The sequence below is a fragment of the Lineus longissimus genome, chromosome 2 (genome assembly GCF_910592395.1).
Source record: "Lineus longissimus chromosome 2, tnLinLong1.2, whole genome shotgun sequence".
Classification (NCBI taxonomy): domain Eukaryota; kingdom Metazoa; phylum Nemertea; class Pilidiophora; order Heteronemertea; family Lineidae; genus Lineus; species Lineus longissimus.
The window spans coordinates 23,520,413-23,541,359 of record NC_088309.1 but is presented as its reverse complement, the minus strand read 5'-3'; the positions used below and the strand labels follow the sequence as shown (position 1 = coordinate 23,541,359).

At 39.9% G+C, this 20,947-nt stretch overlaps 1 protein-coding gene across 1 annotated transcript; it reads left to right on the top strand.

The window, feature by feature from the left end:
* The first annotated feature begins 395 nt into the window (after window positions 1-395).
* On the top strand, window positions 396-18,579 carry LOC135483804 (retinal homeobox protein Rx1-like). The gene is made up of 3 exons (XM_064764852.1): window positions 396-827; window positions 6,158-6,495; window positions 17,065-18,579. Exons 1-3 carry the CDS (start codon window positions 665-667, stop codon window positions 17,584-17,586), a joined length of 1,023 nt encoding a protein of 340 aa, XP_064620922.1. The 5' UTR covers window positions 396-664; the 3' UTR covers window positions 17,587-18,579.
* The last annotated feature ends 2,368 nt before the right edge of the window (window positions 18,580-20,947 follow it).

Genomic DNA, 20,947 nt, shown 5'->3' with positions numbered 1-20,947 from the left:
TGGGGTCTATTTCAGTTAACTCTCTGGGGTATCACAACAGTCAAAATGACACAGGCTGAATGAGAAAATGAAAATAACTCCAAGTTTTAATAGACTGCCGGATAAGCCGCGGTAAGAAAGACAGGTCATTAAAAATTAGGACGTGTCCCCCTCGGCTTTTCAACAATCATTATCATTATTCAAACACTGGTTTTGAATGACAGGAGACGTCTCTAGCCGTGTAATGGATTAACTCCATTAACCCCGCCCCATGTAGGCCATGGTTTCATCAGAACATAGACCAACTGACAATACGATCTCGCAAGTGGGGCGAAGCGCCGCTCACTCGAGGAGGAAATGAGCGCATGACAATCGCGGCGGGATTGACCAATCAAAAGCGAGCAGGGAAAGCATGGCGGTGCAGCAGCACATGCAAACAAACATTTGATTATTGGTCTTACAAACCGGGTGTAATTATATTAGCAGGCTAGTTAGCGGAGGGTAGGAAAACTCTCTCCACGTTAAGAAGGGTTTCATTACGGACTCGACTGAGAACGGACACACACGTACCCAAGGATAAAATCGAAACTTCGAGCAATCATATTATCTCTAAATTCACTGTTATTTACCATTGGACTTTGGATTTTTGGAACTTTATTTCTGAACTCTAATCTACTTTTCTGCAATGATGGAGAGGACACCCCCAATTCGTGCTGATGAGCGACATACACCCCTGTCTATTCAAGGGAAGTCAAAGTCTTACAGTATTGACAGTATACTTGGGAATATTCGGCCTTCTGATAGAGACCTCTGCCATTCGCCAAGCAAGACAAATTCGGACCTTATTGGTGAGTTTACACTAAGAAATTCAAGGGGTATGGTGATACCAATGTTGTTAAATTTATTACATACTGATTTGAGAATTACATGAATTCCACTTTCAAATTATTTCATCAGTAAATTGCTGTTCCGGTCCTTGCAATTGCTTTCCAAGTCGATATCACCACCATGTTAGCACGAAAAAGCGCAACACCGGTTTTCTCAAATTTGTTCGTAATTAAAGTGATTTTCAAAACTACATGTACAATTTGATATGTGTTATGTTTGATTAAGTTGAGGTATTTGTTGGTTAAGACCCTGTCATCATTCGTGATAACTTTGTGGACATAAATCGAGATAACAACTTGTCAGTGCCCTCTATTTTATTTGCGCACTTTATCAGTGTGAATGGAGCGAAAATCAATTAGAATACGCTAACTTCTAGCATCCTGCAAATTGTAGCCTAAAATAAAAATAGCGATAGTCTGAGGAGACATTCAGCAAACCTTCATTATTCCGTTGAGGCGTTGATGAAGCTGTATCAATTATTTTAGTAAATGCGAGTAACAACACAAAGTTTACTTTTTATTGTCCTAAAATGACTCTCAGATTTTTAGGGAGAACTGGCCCTGTCGAAACATGTTGCTTAGTTCAGCTTTCGGGAGATTCACTTAATTCATGGCTGCTTATTTCTTTGTCTTAGTACACAGTTCTGTACAGCCCTGATGGTGATTTATCATGTCGTAATTGATCAGATTCTTATCCAAATCTTATCATGATAATCGATCAGTATGGTACTTTCATTTCATACAAACCAACTACAAAATATCACCAGCACAATTTGTTGTATGTATACTGTAGTATTTTTTGCAATATCAACAAACCATCGTAAATGACTGGCGTAATAATTTGATATAACGTAACGTTTCATTGCATCATAGGTCGTATCTATGGGGATAGTGAGCATATTGTATTTTTCTCATATTTTCCACCGGATTAACTTGTACGGTGTTTAATTGGCTTACACTGTGAGAATCGCCCTCAATGCACTCTAAATCTCAGATAAGATCACGGTATGGAATTTACTCCTGATTGACATAACCGTAGTTCGAACTCTCCTATTGAATGGCAAAATCATATTGAACGTATTATATGTAATTTTCTCTAAAAATAGGTGACATAATAATACAACATGGCTGAAAGGAACCAAATGCAGTTTTGCTCTTTCGCCACATCCAAAAGAGCACTTTTTACCAACCTACAATTTTCCTCACTTTGTCCAGTTAATTCATGTTATTTTCCATCAATTTATAACTAAAGATCTCCCATTACACAATGCTTTTGGCACCTGGAAAGTGTAAGTGTTCACTTTACCATCCCGCCATACATAACACGAAAACCACCCGAGGGGGTGGTACAAAAAATGCTCCCGAGTCACACCCTCCCTTTTTGCTGCTATTTTTTTTCAACAAAGGGCTACACCCTCGCAAGTCGTTACAAACATTTTTTTATTCCATCCCTGCTTTGTAGGATGTTGTCCAGTCTCTTGTTGCTATTTAAGCTAATAAATGCCCCTCCACCATCCCAATGTATCCCAGTGTATGAATACAATGCGATAGAGTGCGGTTTTTGCCCACTGCTTCCATTTTTTCTGACCCCATCACCCTATTTAGCAAACATAAAAGTAAACGTGCATTCATTTTTGGACAAAGAATTTTTTAAGACCTTGTACCAGCATTTTCACTCGAGGTCTGAAACCTGGGGGTTCTCCATAATCAGAATCATTTAGGCGTAATATTGCTTCCTTAAATATTTATGCCGCAGTTAATTTTGCAGTGAAATTACTGAACATCGCAATCACGACAATGTTGGAAAGTTGAAACTCACAGCCACTGCCGTGATAGCCCAGAAAATCTATCTTGATTGTAACCAAATATGTTGCATTGATTCCACGAGGTCTATGGAATTTTCGAAACAATCTATCATGGCCAAGTTTCATTTAATGGTAGTATCGAAATTATTTTGTAAAATTTTCAAAAACGTGTTAAAACTGGTTTCAAATATTGAAAAAATCGATGTCGTAATTATATTATGCCGCCAAAGTCATGATGGCCACCTATGGCATTTAACCAAATCTACACTAGGAAATCAGTACCCACTTAATTATTTTCATGTTTCCCTGTGGCATGTTTTACCAAACTTCAGTTGAAGTTTCTAAAATGTCGATACTGAATGTGGAATAGAGTTATTTCCTGTACGCATTTCCCTATAACGCTTTCCAATAAGCACAGGAACTTGCCAAAAACCAGCATAAAACACAGTAAGCATACCTTTGGGCATTTCTAGCCTTTTACATCCCGGACCATCTTGGACAAAATAAACACCATTATTGGGTTATGGACGCTAGCAGAAATACTCGTTGATCTCATTTCAAAGCCTCTTTCAACATTTAGTGATGTTTTAATAGCCATTGAGAAGATTTAATACACTAGTTGATTTACAGGAAAAACATATGTTGAAAAAAGCAAAAACTGTTTATTCTTCTTTAGGGTACGTTGTAGCAAGAAGAGTTAAGAACGCAGGAATCTATCTGCTTAATTAGTCCTGCGTTAATTGTTTAATTGCTGGATCAATAAACACCATTATGTTAATCAACGCTCATTGTGTAAAATAAGTTCGAGTGGCCCTCGCGCAGGAAATCCGCAGATGAATTCCTGGAGATTTTTTCTAAAGAGTGCTAAGTAAACTGCTTTCTGCGAGTGTCACGTTAAGTGACTTGTTGAGGCAATGACAGCATCATAAGGCATCCCCGAAGTCGTTTGGGTTAGTCTTCTAATTGTTAATGCTTATCCGTTAATCCTATGACCTCCTCCTGGCCATGTGTCATGAAATGAGAAGAGTTTTGTCCCTTTTTGAGGGACAGAATCACTTTGTCTTTGAGATTATAACTTAATTAAAACTTCTTTGTTTTCTGAATTGCATTGTTCGTATGCCAAGAAGTTAGTTCAACAGTTACTGTATCAGTAAATGTGGACCACTACATACAGAATTACTTATTTTCATCAAGACAATTATATACTAAATATTGGGAACTAAAATAAACAGGTTTAGTCTTAAGTGATTTTTTGACAGTGGCACTGAAAGAGCTTCTAAACATTGAAATATTTTATTGATCCCACCAGAGTCCAACCCTGCAAATCCAATCATATTCTTGGTTTTGTCACCTCAGAATGTAAAGATATTATGAATAAGTTATTCATGGAGATGTACATGTATTGGGTGCTTGGAATTCGCCCGGTATGTGTACTTCTCTTAATTAGGAAGATCGATGCTTTAACCCATTGTGAGCTGCACAGAGTTCGGCTCTGTAAATCATTAGGCAACATTGACAATATTCTCCTGATATACACACAGTAAAACCACTACACGGAGTAACTTCCGCTGGATTCTGTGATTAAACTCCGTTAAATCAAACTCAAGTATCAAGTGCTGATTCAGATATAGTATCAATTTTATGTATCCCTCCCTTGATTTAGACGACATTAGCGCCAGTTTGCAAAAGCGCAAAACGTCATGATATGCTTTTAAAAAGTGTCACGTCCTCACCCGTTGAGCCCCTGGGCAACTTTCTTTGACCTCGTAACGGACGTGGTATTAAGTGGCAAATTCATGATTTCAGTCGATATCATTTTTTGTCAAGATTAACCGTTCTCAATCAGTGTGAATTAAGCGTAAATGGAACATAACGTCTATCGTAATTGTTGCTGCAAGGATATATAGATATATACAGCAGGAAAATTCCCCATACCAGTCCTGTCCCATTTCGGCCAAAATAGGTTGTAACAACACCAAGAAAGTGAAAGAGTTCCAAAGAATAGCCATGGTGTCTCTTTCTAACTTATCCAGGTGGGACGTTTTATTAAAGAAAGTGTAATTTCTGAAGAGCCCATTGAAAATGGTCATGTCTAAGCGGCTGTCCTCTTCTTAATGCAGTTATCTATCAGCGATATTTCTTTTGGAAAACTGCAAAGAGGGCATTGAATTTTCATCTTTGTGATGGCTGACCCAAGTTGTGCACTCACTTGAATGAGAAGAATAGCTCCCAAGTTAATTGGCTGGGATGCATTCAGTATCTCCCTTCAATGTATTATGGAAATACATGGACACTCTATTTACAAGTTTGCTAATTAGGAATAAATTTAGTTTGGCTAAATTCAAAGGAATATACGGTAATGGTGACAGGTTTTCTTTTCAAAATGAATTCAAATAACGACCGCACTTTTCTTTCTGAATATCAAATAGATGGGCACAAATTGGCGTGAGAAGCAATAATATAATTTCGATTCAAATACTTCCAAAGGCTTTATGTTGTACAAATTAAGTAATGGTTTATCACGCTTTAAGCAATAAAAATGGTTTGATAATAATTTTTTTCGGACTTTAATCATTACATGTTAAGAGTATTGACCACATTTCAATAATTTCAAAATCGGTAGTTCGCTGAGCCTCTCCCACATGTCAATTCAGAAGAGGCCTAGCTTTTCATGTTGCTGTTGTCCCACTACAGTTTTTTAAGGCTAAACCGGTAAACTCCGTTACCATAACTAGAACCTCATTATATTTGCAAGTTATCATGCAGTAAAAAAATCGCCTATTTATAGTCCATCGTTTTTATTCCAGAAGATAATGACCACAGAAATAACTCATCAAAAACTCCATCTGAGTCAATCTTCGCTTGGAAAAAACTAACAAATCTTATTATCTCCGATCTATAAAGAAACGTATAATTTCATCATCTATTGTTACATACTGTGGTTTCTTTTGACCAGTAAACAGAACAGAATACGTCTTTCTTAACTTCTATTAAAGTCTTTGTTGATCTCTCGATTAGATCTTGTTCGTAGCCCACATCAAAGTTAGTGGAGAAATGACCCCCAGACGGTCAATTTGTCACACTCATCAGTCCGCGTCAGACTTCAAACAACATTGTCTAATAGGGTCGTGTCAGCCTGCTGCGTTTCAATATGGTGGCGCTCTGTCTAAGCGCTGAACCCCCAGAGTCCATCTGACCCAACTATTGTTACTCTCATCTCCAAACAATACGAGGTCCATCAAAGACCTCAAGACAAAACCTAAAGTAGAAAAAAAAACGTATTCGGTTGATTTGGTTTTGGCCATCGAAGTCCTAATTGATATTCGAAAAAGAGAAGTTTTGTTGATTCAAAGTTATTTAGTTGGAGATGTCACTGGTAAACAAAACTTATTCAATTCCGGAGGGTGAACATTACAAGAAAGTCGGCCAATAGTGTGTTTCATCTGAGTTACAAACTGATTGTTTTTTTCTCATCTTCTCCTTTAGACCGAACCGCTGACTCCCCTTCCCGGTCCTCAACAAGCGACCTCAACGATACCATAGACTCTGACCACAAGCTGAACGACAGCCTCCCTGGCGTCGAGATGGACCGCGATCCAAGCGAGACAGCTGCCGGGAGCGAGTCCGAGAATGCCTGTGACGACTCGGGAGAAAACCCCGAAAGTTATCAAGACAAGCCAAGAAAAATCCGCCGAAGTCGTACGACCTTTACAACGTACCAGTTACATCAGCTAGAAAGAGCTTTTGAGAAGACGCAATATCCCGATGTGTTCACGAGAGAAGAGCTTGCCATGCGGTTAGACCTCAGCGAAGCCAGAGTTCAGGTAATTATCTGTCATCAATTTTCAGACAGTTCATCATTAGATTTTGTAAATCATCTACACCGGAAGCAAAATCATGCCCTATCCCTCCCTGATCGGGCATGGCGGCATCAATCATACGTTGTATTCCAGTATTTATTTACCCTTTATAGCTTATTGATATTTAGAATACAGCGAGGCAAGGTATGATGAACCGCAAATAGTTATTTCTTTATATCCATCCTATGGCTTACGAGACAACTAAGGCCTTGAGTACAGTGCATCCTAACGATGGACTGCTCTAGAAGGTACCAACCTAACTCTGCAATGTTTTACCACAGGTATTTCAAGTAATCCTCGTATTTGCTAAACGAACTCATAATTCTCTTCACCACTCTCCATGTTTCTACTTTCCCTATTAAAATCAGATTAATGGATCATGGGGTTATTTTCATGCATGGCATGGAGAGTTGGGCGCCTTCTTGGGCTAGCCAGGATCCTCTACGGCATCTCCTGTGGAAAGGGTTACGACTTGATAGCTTTTTTTCTTAGAGAAATGCACGCAGAGCGTTTGAAGACGTGGGTGTTGGCATTGATATATCAAAACACACTTACAGAATGAGGGTTTAACTGTTTTGAATCAAGCCCCTGTTTTCGGATGTCCTTTGCTAAGATACGACGTTAAACTAGAAATACTAGCGATAATTCAGCACTTTGTGACAATTGTCTCCACCTTGAAGGGTAAGGTGATATAACAAAGTGACAAGATCTATTCTTAGCGACGCATTCTAGAAGATCTAAATGATGTCCTCACAGAAATGCCAAATTAATTGATGATATCGTTATAAGAACTTACAAATGTAGTAAACTCACTACAGTTATTATGTACACCAAGGAATCCTCTCAAAAGATCATACACGCTATTCTGTCTTTGAAACATAATCGATGCTAGAGATTTCATTGAAATCTCGCCATGGTATTACACAGTGGAATAGACCTAAGTACCTCCCCAATCGAATCGAAACAGCTATCGCCTGTAACCTTCGTGCTCGTTGATAAAGGACCATATCTCATTGCCATTATTGCCGTGTGATAGCGAGAAAATTGAATACAAAACTAATTCATCAATTACAGAGCGTGGTTAAATAGGTCCCCGTCTTGTCAATACAACGGGCTGGCCTACCCGAGATGATTCTTTGACAAGCCAGAACCACTTGGGCTCAGCCCGACAAATATTTTGGGACAGGGGAACAAAGGAAGGGTGACGAGTCTAATAGTATTCGCTGTCTTCTTTTTAGCAGTGTTCATTCAAATCTTTCCAAATGAAAAGTGGCCATATTGAAAAAGCAGATGTCGATATAATGGGTTTGAGATTTGGCTGTCTGATTGAGCGACTCGTTAGCTGGCATAGAATGACTCAAAATAGATTTCAAACTCTGTAAAAGTGATAACTCTGAGGTGAAGGCGGGATATGGTAGGCATGGTAGATTGGTTGAATCCCTCTGTCGAATTCCTATGAAGCCTTCTCTCGTTGACTGGCGAAGCGGCTGCTCCCCGGCAATCATTGAAACTCGTTTTCCTCGTTTACAAGACGCAACAACAAAACATGGTGGATGACAAATATAATGGAGAAGATAAAACTAAACTACAAATGTACATTGATTCAATGAATAAAGGTGAGGGTGTCTAGTCATGTAAATCGTCTATAGATGTTTCAACTTGTGACATAGTGATGTCTCGTTGTTTCCAGTGAGGATTGAAAATTGATATGGTTAAAACCCATTTTACTCATCAGCCTCCACATTATACACTGTTTGATAAACACAGTCACGAAAAAAAGGGTAAAATAATGACATTGTTAAGCCATCCGTAAAACAGCAAGTCAAACCCCTCATCAACCACGGGTCACAGCTGCTGGTGATGAGATGAGCAATTTCAGTTATTGTTTTCACTTCATTTCAGATATAAATATTTATTTTTCTATGAACTATGCAGAGATATGACCGTCACCATGTCCCCTATGTACCCCCGCTCGAAAAGCTTGTTGATTAGCATGGTAGTCACAAATGAATCTGAGCAGAACGGTTACCGGGTATGATTTATTAATTTGTTAGGTTGATACCAATTTATTTAATTTCGCAGAAAAAATATACTGTAAACTTTTGTTCTGGTTTCATAACCTGGAAACATACTCACTGAGCCAATTGTGATGAATATGACTCGAGTTAATTATTAAACAATTTTATACCCAAAGGGTCGGACACATTTGACGCGTTATTGACTTCTGAAGTGATATTGACAAAAAAAAAAATTTTTTCTGAATTGAAGTATTCTATGAATACATATTCATTGGCGATTGTTTATCGTTTGGTAAACCGCAATTTGCGTTTTCATTAATCTGCTTTTCACGCTCATGCATAATAGATAGGGTAAACTATCAATCCTGTTTTCAATGCCCTGAAATAAAAAAAACCACCAAAAAATTCTTTCAATTTTAGAAAGTTCATTTTACGGACGTGCCAAGACACTTCATTCATTGTCAGTCCAAACAAACCAGTCACGTGCAGCAGCCCATTTACAATACCCGGATGTAGCTAACAAAGCCCGGATATTTAGCGAACATTCTATTTTTTTCACCACCTTTCTTACCGAAGTTGCTAATAGAACTCTCACTTTGCTCATCAACGGACAATGTGGATGGTTTATTTGCTATATTATGTATTCTTATGCTGGCGTCCCACCCAACCACGACCTTCTGCAATATCCGTTGACAGCTCCTAATTACTGGGTGCGCTGTTTGACTAATTAATAAGTGTCAACCGCAGACAATGTCAAGTAATTATGTATTTAACATATATGTACATGAACACAAAGATGACATTATTTACAGACAATGGGACAATTTGCCCTCATTTTGTTGATGTAATTCTGCATCAATTTTCTACAGATTAACAGATTGGGCTAGTGATGCTAATAGGACAGGTGTGTCAGAAACATCTTGTGGGACCGAAAGATGGCATAAACATTTAATAGACAACGTTGTGTCGTGAATGGCAAGTAATTAATCAGTGGCCTTATTACCCGTAGAGCATCTGCAGTGTGTGGGTTCACAATGGTTTTATATTTCGAGTCAAAGAAAAAAAAAAAACCGGTGTCATTGAAGCTTTCATTAAAATGTACAGCGTTGTGTATGTATGACTTCATCTCTTTAGTCAGCAAAATATCATCAATATATTCTTTGAATTGGTTATCACAAATACAATTACTACCTTTATCCTACATAAAACCAATCAACAGTACTGTAAATATGATGAATGTGTACATGTATGTGTGTATGTACATTTTGTCAGCGTGGGCATTCGCAAAACCCTCTTCTCGACCAGTTTAACTTTATTTCTCGAGAAGTTTAGGGACAATGAAGAAAATATGCAATAAAAACTTGGGTTCGTCAAATGTATTCCCCCACTTGAGCCAATCCTATCCATATTGTTTGGCGCGTGAGAGAGACCCTTAGTGCTAGACACACAGGTTTAATTAATACTAACAATCAATACATGGGTCCATAATTGAAACATGATTGCCTGGGTAAACAGACAATTCATTACAACACAGACAATCATACCAGCGTCAGTAGCAGGCCGCATTTGAGCGCAAGGACACTGCGCACAATACAAGTTGATGATACGTCACTGTGTGATTCGTCCCAAAGACTGACTGCTACATGCCCATCATAAAACCCCCTTCATCATGGCCACCTCTCAAATTTTAACAACAACATTCGTTTTCACTGGTCGTATTCCCCAGAGTTTCATATCTGATAATGTAAATATCCAATAGGGTTCACGTCCGAGTTGACACAAGTCGGTCGTTAGCAAATCGAATAATATTTTCCCCGCTAAATCAAACAGTTTTCATAATTAATATGTTGGGCAGTCTGGCTCATTTTATGCATCCATAACATAACATCATTCGGTTTATTTTATTAGGCAATAACTTAACTAATCGAAGTTGTCTGATTGTTTCTTATTTTATATTAATTCATTGATTATGCCAATGATTGGGTCCACTCGTACACCCTTCGTCAATCAAATAGGGGCGCAGTAGTCCATTAAGGAGCCAGATTACACCTCTATCCGATAAGACCAAGAAAATATTATTCTTCGTAGCTGGTGTTTGTGCACAATTCATAAATTATTGAAGCTGTTGTTCGACCTTTCAAAATGTGACAGCGCCCGAACCAGCAGTTATGATTTTGTAAACAAAGCATTAGACTGCAGACAAAACAGAGCGTTACGTCACCCGATTTACTCTTCGGGTTTCTATCACAATAGGTGGCGCTTACGTAGAGTACTTTGCGCACCCTATCGAGCAATATGTGACATAGGTTTTCTATTGTTGGTGCAGTTTCTGCACTTGTTCCCATATTTCATACGCTGCCACGATGTAGCACCTCTAATGGGATCACGTACTCCGTTATAGTCTAAATTATCAACCGATCATTGAAGGAAGCAATTTTGGTTCAATGCACGAACATTTTATCCCTTCGAACAAAGTCTCTCAATTCGTTTTGTAATCTTTAGCCCACTAGTCTATAATTTGCCAAAAGATAATTCCATCAGCCGGAACTGCCCGGCCGAAGTAGCCGAACGCTGGTCCGCAGAAATCTATTCCCATGGCCGCCCATTGGTGAAAATTGGAGAATTACAAGCTAGCGATTCTCTATCTCAAACGAGGGATGATTAAGTCTTTATTCATTGGTGATTACACGATTTTAACTCGGGAGTAATTGATTCTATTGTGGTTGACTCCCCGTCATCTCGTGTCGCTATCTCTGATATATCAGACAACTTTACGCCTAACTACATAACGCTGATTTCAATTACGGCCATTAATTTATCGCTCAAGCCTCTAATTAATGAATTATTACAATAAAGCCAAATTAGTGTTATCTAATCAAGACCTAACCGAATCTGCACTAAGTTGATGAGAGCTATTTCATAGTGCTAATCGCGCTAATGCGACAAGACGACAATATCCAATTTTCAGCTATACAAGCCGTAATTGACCAATTTGATCCGAGCTAGCATGATAATGGCGCTGGGAATTCAATAAGGCGATGCCTCTTTGCTCTAGCAAAGCAGGCAACAATGGCTCCCCGTGTCCACTAGCAGACGCCCTCATCATCAGATACTTTCTTTATCAGTGTTTGTGTTATGGCAAATCTTCCACGCCCTACTGAGAAACGCTGAGAACGCAGAATTCGAACGGAAATTTAATTCTGTTGTCGCGAGTGTCTGTGCGCCTGCATATTCTATTTTGGATACCTCTGACGTTCTCCAAAACGATTCATCTCAATAACGCTTTCCATCTAACTTGAACTTGATTTCTCGTATGCACTGCTGCTCATAGGGATGGATGCCTTGGTCTAGTCAGCCTGAACTCAGCGCCACTAAATCAGGAAGGACTGTGGTGAACTGCCATCGACCAGTAACGATGCTCTTTCTCGCGCTGGCTTAGGTCCGTAAACAATGTCAATGAGCTCAATAATTGACAACTGCTGTCAGTCCGCGCTCATCCCCCGAAGAAATCGCTATCGGATGCGAGAGAGGCCGCGGCGGCGTTTGCCAGCGCTTGAAGTACCCGCGCCGATCGACAGCCAATATGATCTAGTGCAAACAACAGAGCAAGCCAAAACGAATGCGAGTGGGTTTGATTCAACAAAATTAAAGAGTAAAACAATCGGGGAGTTTAATTGAAATATAAGCCCACACTTAAACTGACCGTGCAAATTATAAACGAAATGCGCCCTTTTAGATGCAGCCGAGTGGAATGCGGAAAATTCCTCCAGCGTCTTGGAGCATTGATTTCTGGCTTCTTGATTGGTCTACAAATGTGGATCCGGATATTGTGAAAAAGCTCATTGCATTGGGAGGCTGGGTTCCTCTGCTCTGATCAGTCAATACCCGAAGGCAGTCTTCGGCATCTCTATATGATTTAATATTAAAACAGAACATATTACCCTTGCCAGGAGCACTTGGGGTTTATTAACAGTGGCTTCTATTATTGGTGGGATATTATGGCCTACTGGACTGGAAATAACACGCGTTTGCTCGGGGTTGACTTTGAACATACCAAGCAAATTTCATTAAATCTGCGAAGCGGGGTGTTGAGTCGATTAGGGAATAATTGAGATGTTTCAGACGCGCTTTATTAGGAGGAAAATGATTGAGGGTCGTCTGCTTTTTGAAGACAATGTCCCGGATGAGGCGAATGTAAACAAAGTCACTTGCATGATGGCGCGCTACCGGAAGTGACTCAAGGCTGTCACGTGATATAGGAATTGTTTTGTCTAGTCCTTGTTCAAGGAGAATGGCAGCGGTTTGGTGATCTTTGTGTAGCAGCGAAGACGGTGTTTGAGTTTAACTACATGTATGTCCCAATTTTTAACTAGTAACCCCCCCCCCCCCCCCCCAGAAAACGATGCCTTTAAAAATATGGTGAACGAATAAAAGCAGTATCTCCTATCTATTGGTAAAACCAAGAGTAAATAAATATAAGACTATTCGTTGTTGATACATTCCTTCAATGGACAATCATCGCATTTTGTTCCTTGGCACATAATGTTGGTTGCCACTGCTGAATTCAATGGCCAATGAACGCTGTTGTCGTGTTGTGTGATTGTCAAACACCGTGCTCCAAACACTGCCGCTGTCCAATAACATTGACATCTCTCCCTTCCTCAACCTTTATTTACCGCATAATGTCCGATAGTAATTCTTTCAAGCCACAATTGCATGCTCTTGGTATATTCAATGTAAATTGTTAAGCAAATAAACGCGTAAAACACTCGAATATGTCTTGAGAGGGTGCACAATTGAAACAGCCTCGCCTCTTACTAGTTATCAAGTGACATAGTAACTTGACATCGAATATTATGTTTAAACTAAGCCTCTCTTGCTTCACGACTCGGATTGTTCATCAGACGGGAATGCAACACAAACTCCTCCAAGTTAATCAACTTCACATATTTGGCTTGTTCATTAGTTAGAAAACATTCTTTTGATTTTTTCGGAGCGCAAACGTATAATGATATAATTGCACTAAACGTATCGGTTAGATGTATAGAAATTGTGCCTAATTTGCGCGGCGCTGGAGGAAGCAAGTAGCCTCCTCGACCGTCAAGAATTCAGTGTGGGCAATCGACTATTCTGCTATGAAGTGGGTGAATACTGTGCAAATTATTGAAAGCCACTAAGGCGATTTGATAATTGTTACTCTAGATATGTCCTCTGGATGTCTCAGGCTCGCTTTCTTATTGATTTTGGTTTAATCTTTTATAATATTTCTTTTTGAGTTCAAGCCGGGAATTTCAATTCATTAGGAACTCATGTTACGAGTATCTGGAGTACGCATAACAAGTTTGTTATTAATTCGTTATCGGAAAAATATACGCGTTCTTATTCAAATCTTCAGCATTATGCTTCTCATTGACGTTTAGCGCTCTGTATGCCATGTTTTAATTCACATTTCGTTAATTTGTTATGACTTGGAAGATGTATTGTTGTTATTGTACTGTTCAAACGAAACCTTTTTTTGGATATGCATATATCGCCATTTTCTTATCAAATGAGTAAGAAAACACAAATATTTGTAAACAATAAAGTTGACGTATGAATCGAAATCGTATACTAGTTGAGCTATGAATCGGGTACAAAACAATACCGACAAACGTTTTCAAGAAAAAAATCGACGTTCGTTCATGCGTCGTTCTTTCTACGAGAATGGCGTCAACAATTATGTGAAAGACTCGGATGCAAAGCGAGTGCGAGAGCGAGGCTCCAGGCCGGCCATGTTGGATCATGAGAGCTGAGATACCCTCTCTGTGTCCCATTTCATGTCAAATCATGGCATGGGATTAACTGAGTAGACCTAGGATTGTGGTGTACTTATAAACAAATTAGAGGTTGTCACTGCAAACATTTCAAAACGACCTGTAATCTCCATGATAAATTATAAGATCATAACCCAGTTGTAAATGCACTGATAGGTGTTTTATCATATTTGCAAAGGATTTTCCTATTTGCTTCGATTATTTAGGAAAGTGGGGTTATGGCAGGTCGTACAGAATTGGAATACTTAAAATAATATTATATTAGGATGCGACACTTTGACATGTGGTGTCTCCACGCCTGTCAAATATGCTAAGTTCTGTCTGCTGTGGAAATTAAAACATATCAGTTGTGTTCGTCTCGATAGCCTATAGTTAATCAAATATTATCCAATATAAGCCTACCTGGCTCCAGCTCTGGCGCTTAATCTATTATTTAAGATAATATTTGGTATTCATAAATCAAATTATGTATTTTAATGTATTTGAACTTAATTGACACTTCATATATCTGTATCTTGGCCAATCAAATTTGTTACCCCCTGCAATAAAGCATTAGTCGAAGGTAGCACAGTCATACGGGGAAATAAGGATGAATACAGAAGCCCAAGGTTGTGTTTAATGTCAACATAATCAATGATAAGAACAAGGTACAAAAACTTGATACCAGCCATACTTTGTCAAATGTTGGTCAAATTTGGATCTTTTGGTAACGCACTGGGAGTGCATTTAGGCTTATTCTTTGCCCAATTCTGAATAAAAACGAATAAGAGTGTATCGTTTATTCATAGTAACGTTACAGCAAATCTCGTTGGAGGGATTAGGGTGACAAGATAACTTAAGTGTCATCACCTATTATGCCTATTAGACATGTCAATCATAGACATACAAATAGTCACGGATAAGCGTTTTAAGTTAAGAAGGATGCACTCGACCGAATGGCTCTCGAATGAGATTAGCATATGAAAATTGGGCTTCATTAAGGGATTTAATACTCAAATTTAATTGGAATTTGAAGACTTGGCCAATACAAATTGATAATAGGTAAGAAACCATTTGTCTCGGGATAGACTGTCTGAGGACCGATTATGGTATTGAACAATTTCATTAAAACTATTTTATAAGGCTTGGACGGTTTCAAATGTGAATTACAGCATTCAAAAAGCTAATTTGTTTTTTCTAAGATATGCATGCTTGGTTCAGTCAAATGGATCCAACTGATCTTAAAATTTCGAATAACCAGAACTGGAGCAAATCATATTTTCATTGCTGGGGCCGTACATCTGAACAGAGCATGATAACACTTACAAAAGCTCCATGTATATAGTTTATGAAAAAATATTCTTTGCTCATTAATGTTTTGTTATCAAATTGAAAGTACTTGGTATTGGAGTCTTGAGACGTGTATACCTGAATATGTAAGTTTTACCAACATATTGATTAAAAAATGGGTCAATGGATACACGGTCTTATTCAGTTCATGTTTGCCCTCTGCTCTGCCAACCGATGTCAATTCGGAGAGGACAAATACAACTAAAATATTGCCATCACTTCACTTACACTGTCGTTGGCCATATATATTTAATATCTTCAATAATTGCCCCCGTCGAGTGGTCATCTGCTTTTATTGCGACCAAAATATCACCCCGAAGTCTAGTGAGTCAACACTGATTGGTGGGCCATCAATTACTCAGCAAACAGCGCATGATCTAGAAGTCATCTTCCCTCGCCGACTTTATGTGGCCAACCCTTGACACGACCGCGAGAGCTGCGCCTTTTTAAAACTGTCACATTAGGGCAATCACCACAAAATTAATATAGTCTGCCAGCGCATTTTAGCCCCTTAGTATGTTTGCAGATTTATTTCCACCGCATCAGCGAGGTGGCAACTAATATCTCGGCGAAGTGGTAGTTCATCATTTGATTTCCAACTTGTCAAGATAAGTTATTAGTTATGCTTTCGCCAAGGGCCAATATTTGTCCGATCAAGCAAACATATCATTGAGTACCTTCAGCGCGGACCCGCGCGTTTAGAATCAAGCGCCACGATATTGCCTATTGCAAGTTTTTTTCTTGTTGCCGTTCTATGATGCCTTTAATGCCGATATTGGGGATGAGTCCCAAGTATTGTGGATGGCTCTAGCATGGCATAAACTGTCAAAGAAGCCTCACTGGCTATTCAGACAAGTAGCTATCCAAAACTGTCCGGCTTTAACTGGAGCTCGATTGCTTCTCCGAAAGGCCATTGTCGCCACGCGGTGACATTTTCATTCAAGATACATTTATTGATGGGGTCTTTATGAAACGGATACCGATGGACTTTAAAAGAATAATTTGACATGCAGTTTATATATTAATGTTTTATGATGAGGTTTACTGGGTGGTCAATTGATACACATCTCGGAGCATAAAGACATGCTATATTCGTTTAGTACCACACAAAATATTTGTTTGACATTTTTAGATGTTTTCATGATGTAATAGATTTCGCTTTGGGACTGCTGTGTATGCATACTTAATGGCATTTTTTGCATTTCAGATATAGTCAATGACCTGATGCTGGATGCCAAGTGAAATAATATCTGTTTGCTATTAGTTTCCTGACAGCAAACTCGTGTTACAATTTTGACCATTTTGAACAAGTACTTCGGTCCATGTGAGTGTTATCAAATTACTCAACGTTCTCTTACCTCTGTATCTTTCAGGTGTGGTTTCAGAACAGGCGAGCAAAATGGCGTAAGCGAGAGAAAGCCCTTGGCCGAGAGAGCCCCAGCTTCATTCCAGGCGACCACATCCAAGCACTACCGGAGATGCCACCAATGATGCATCCTCTGCACATACCCATGGGCTCGGACCCTCTCTGGGCAGCACGCATGCAAAATCTCACAGGACTTAACCCGATGTTGGCTTTCCACCAAAGCGGACTCGGCGGCCTAGCCGCGCAATACTCACATGGAAAGCTGCCGTTCGGTGGACTAACACTGCCAGGTTATTTACCTACCATGCCACCGCACCTCGGTGCATTTATGCCGAACGTGTCCGCGTCCATGGTCTCAGGGACGAGCACATCGCCGTTAAATCTTGCCCAGCCTAGGTTCCCCGGAGATGGGGGCCCTTTCGACGTCAGGAAAACTAGTATAGATGCACTTAGACTAAAAGCAAAGGAACATTCCGCTACCATGGACCATAGACTCATACCAAATGTGAAATCGGAAGTAAAGTCATGAACGTTAAAGTTTGTCAGATGAAAAAGTGACATTTGAATACTTCGCAATGTCATTGGACTTGAGATGTGTTTTTTCTAAACTAGTCAAATATCGCTATGGTTTAAGTGGAGGCAGTTGTTATGACGTCATTGATATAGAACACACAATTGTGATTGCTTCCTCTCTTCAGTCAGGTAACGTCGAGATTACTGCAGACTTCTTCAGGCAAGTAACAGGCATTATGGTCAGGGGGACCTCATTTGTTCTTAGTCGGCCCAAAAACGCGTTTTTCGGTGACGTTTCGAGGGGGCATTTGCCCAAATCCCCGCCCTCTCTAGCCTCGACTTTGACTTCGTTGGTCGTCAATCTATATCAGATTGCTGTAATTCAAAACACTACACTGCACTTAAAGCGGGCACCAAAATGTGCTGTCGAAGGAAATCACAAATGTCAAAAGGGTGTGCATCAATATCAATGACGTCATAGAAACATCTCTTCAGTTTTGTTACGTTTCACATATCAATGTATTCGATATCTCAAACATGTGCATGCAAATCTTTCATATGGAATGGATGGTGTATTAGGCTATGTTATGTATGGGTTTTCTACATATTCTGGGTATCTTTATTGTGCAATTCCTGACACTGTAGAATGTCGTTGCTTGGCGGGAACTGGTTCTACGAGTTGGTAACCCTTGAACTTTGTCAGTAGGTTGTGTTCAATTGCCAAAAGTGCATTATGCATCCAGTTTAGAACTGCAGGTATAAGTATCTGAGTGAACTTGATTTGTACTGCACTACAAATACCTAAATAGGGCCGCGGTATGAGTGCAGTGCTTCTGATCAATGCACGAGTCTCGTGTTTGGGTGTATACTAAAGCGTACGCATAACGATCTCCTCAAGCTAGCATGACGGCTTTTTTGGAGAAATTAATTAGATTCTTTTGGGATGGAGCACTGTCGTAAACTTGGTTCAGCATACATCGATGTAATGTTCATTTTCAACAAAATGTTCGTGTAAATAAAATAAATTATTTGAAAATAATGATATTTATGGAACTTTGTGTTTTGAGATTAGGGGGGTTGTGATGACGTGCGATTAGTGATGCGAAGTCGTCGTATCACCTATCGTATACGTCTTTGAAACCTCCCTATTATGAGGAGACTCTCGTCACATTCACAATTCAGAAGAAGGACTGCCAAATGGTGTACATATGTCCATGGACATTAATGCATTGGAGGGTGCATGGTTTTCGAGCACGAATGACTGTGAAAATACCCCTAGGAAACCAAAGGCAGCTTGTCTATTCAGACAGGTCTATCTGGACCAAAGTAAGCCTGGCCAATTTGGGCCTAGATGCTCCATGGTGATAGAGATCGATAAGAAATCATCATGAGCATCATTGCTGGTGTTTGGGTCGCTTAATAGTCTGTCTTTGGCGACAATCGCTGCTGGTGTTTGAACGCCGAAGCGGTCTTTGAGGACAAAGTCACAACCAAAATATCGGGATGGGATTTTTGGGACAAAACAGCAATTGCAAGCTGTTCAATACCTGTCAATACGCATACCGGTAACAACCACGAAACTGTTTTGTCTCTGGCTGGTTTCTGAAGAGACCACATCTTATTAACTAGAAATGACTCTGCTCAGAAAAGAAGACCGAATTTGCATCATTTTTCAAGTGGGATTCCCAGGTGTTCTTCAAGTGGCAACACTTGTCATTCTTGATAAGGATGAAGTGATATTGTGTCCGCGGGTCCCTCAAAACCTGGAATTTTTCAATCGGTCTGTTATAACCGGACCTCACCAGTTGTTAACAATATTTTTATACCCAAGCAAAGGCATTGAGATTCTCAATTTCCTGTGTTCTTTCTTCATGGTGTTCTTTAAGAATAATATAATGAGCAGCTGGACTATTCGGGTGACAATCTTGGACATTCTTTGTATGATTGGCGCCCGATTGGTTTAGACAGTTAGAAAGCATATACTGCAATTTCTGTATGACATGACTGCTGCACGGTTTCGCCAGAACATAAGACTTCCTCATACTGATAGTGTCAAGCTATGGGTGCGTCTCTCGATGTCACTTTGGACTATCGGCAAACAGTTAAGTCAGTTTGCAAGAAGAATTACGGAATGGGGGAAATTAAGACATCGTTAAACATTCAAGAGGGTTCGTACAAAGCTCTGTTTATGCACGATGTCTTCGTCAATTTCAAGGTGATTTTGTATATCAACGCGTGTTAAAGATCACCTGATCGTTGTTTCATCAACATTACCTAAATCTCTGTCGTTACCACGAACTTGACAGCCTAAAACTAAGCCCGTGCGCTAGAAAAAGCAATCCCGATCATGTCTACACCGAGGGACCTCTTCGGCTGTCGGTGTTGCACAACTTATTGTCAAAGATGGTTATAACGTTTCTACTCATTCACACTTAATTTGGCAGCTGCTATTGACTGATGAGTTGATCAATGTGCGTAAATTGGTCAAATGCGCCACCGCTGTGAGGTATTGTACCTTAACGTTGGCACGAAAGGGTCCTAATTATCGTGGACTCTTTAACTGCGCGGCGACCACTGCGCGCACTAATTAGGATAGAGGGTGTTACGCGGCCCGCATGCCCCACGTCACCGAGTTTGCGACGGGACAAAGCACGTCACGCTAATTATGATCCCTCACCCACTTAATACCCTTCTATGAATATGGGGCCCTAATCTCAAACGCCTTAACTGGTTATCTAACCTGAATGTCTACTGATGACCACCCATGAGCCTCCTTATTTTGGTACTATAATCATCGTTTTTCAATCACAAAGCTGAAATTGCTAAATACTGTTGACCATGCATCAGTCTTTAATTAGGGTAGGCGCAACAATGACTGACTGTGCTCAAGGGGGTCGCGCACATGACTGATACCCCCTCATCTTTGCCATGAGCCGTACAGAAGCACTACTTGAGGTGACGCAAGCCTTCTTTTACTTGGTTTACCATTGTGCCCCTGTATGTCCTCTCCTCAATCCGCGATGCTTCACCTAGCATACCAAGATGAACAGCCATGTTTTTATTCCACTGTCAAATGTGGCCCTTTGCAGGACGATGAGGTGGGAAAACTTGTAAGGGTCCTTGAGAGACTAATACCTATCAGAATCCCCATCACAAAATCATGAGCAGTGACGTGTGAAAGATTAATTATCTATCCAGTGCCATCCTTTTATTTCCTACGGACACTGTGGGCTCTTGAAATGGACAGATCTCCTCCGAGATATCACCTGCAAGTTGTCTAAAGGATGAAGTGGGATTTTGTAGCACCAAGTCTTTGTCCGACAATGATTTCATCGCCATTCCGTGGAACTCTCTCATTGTTCCCTGAAAGAATGTCC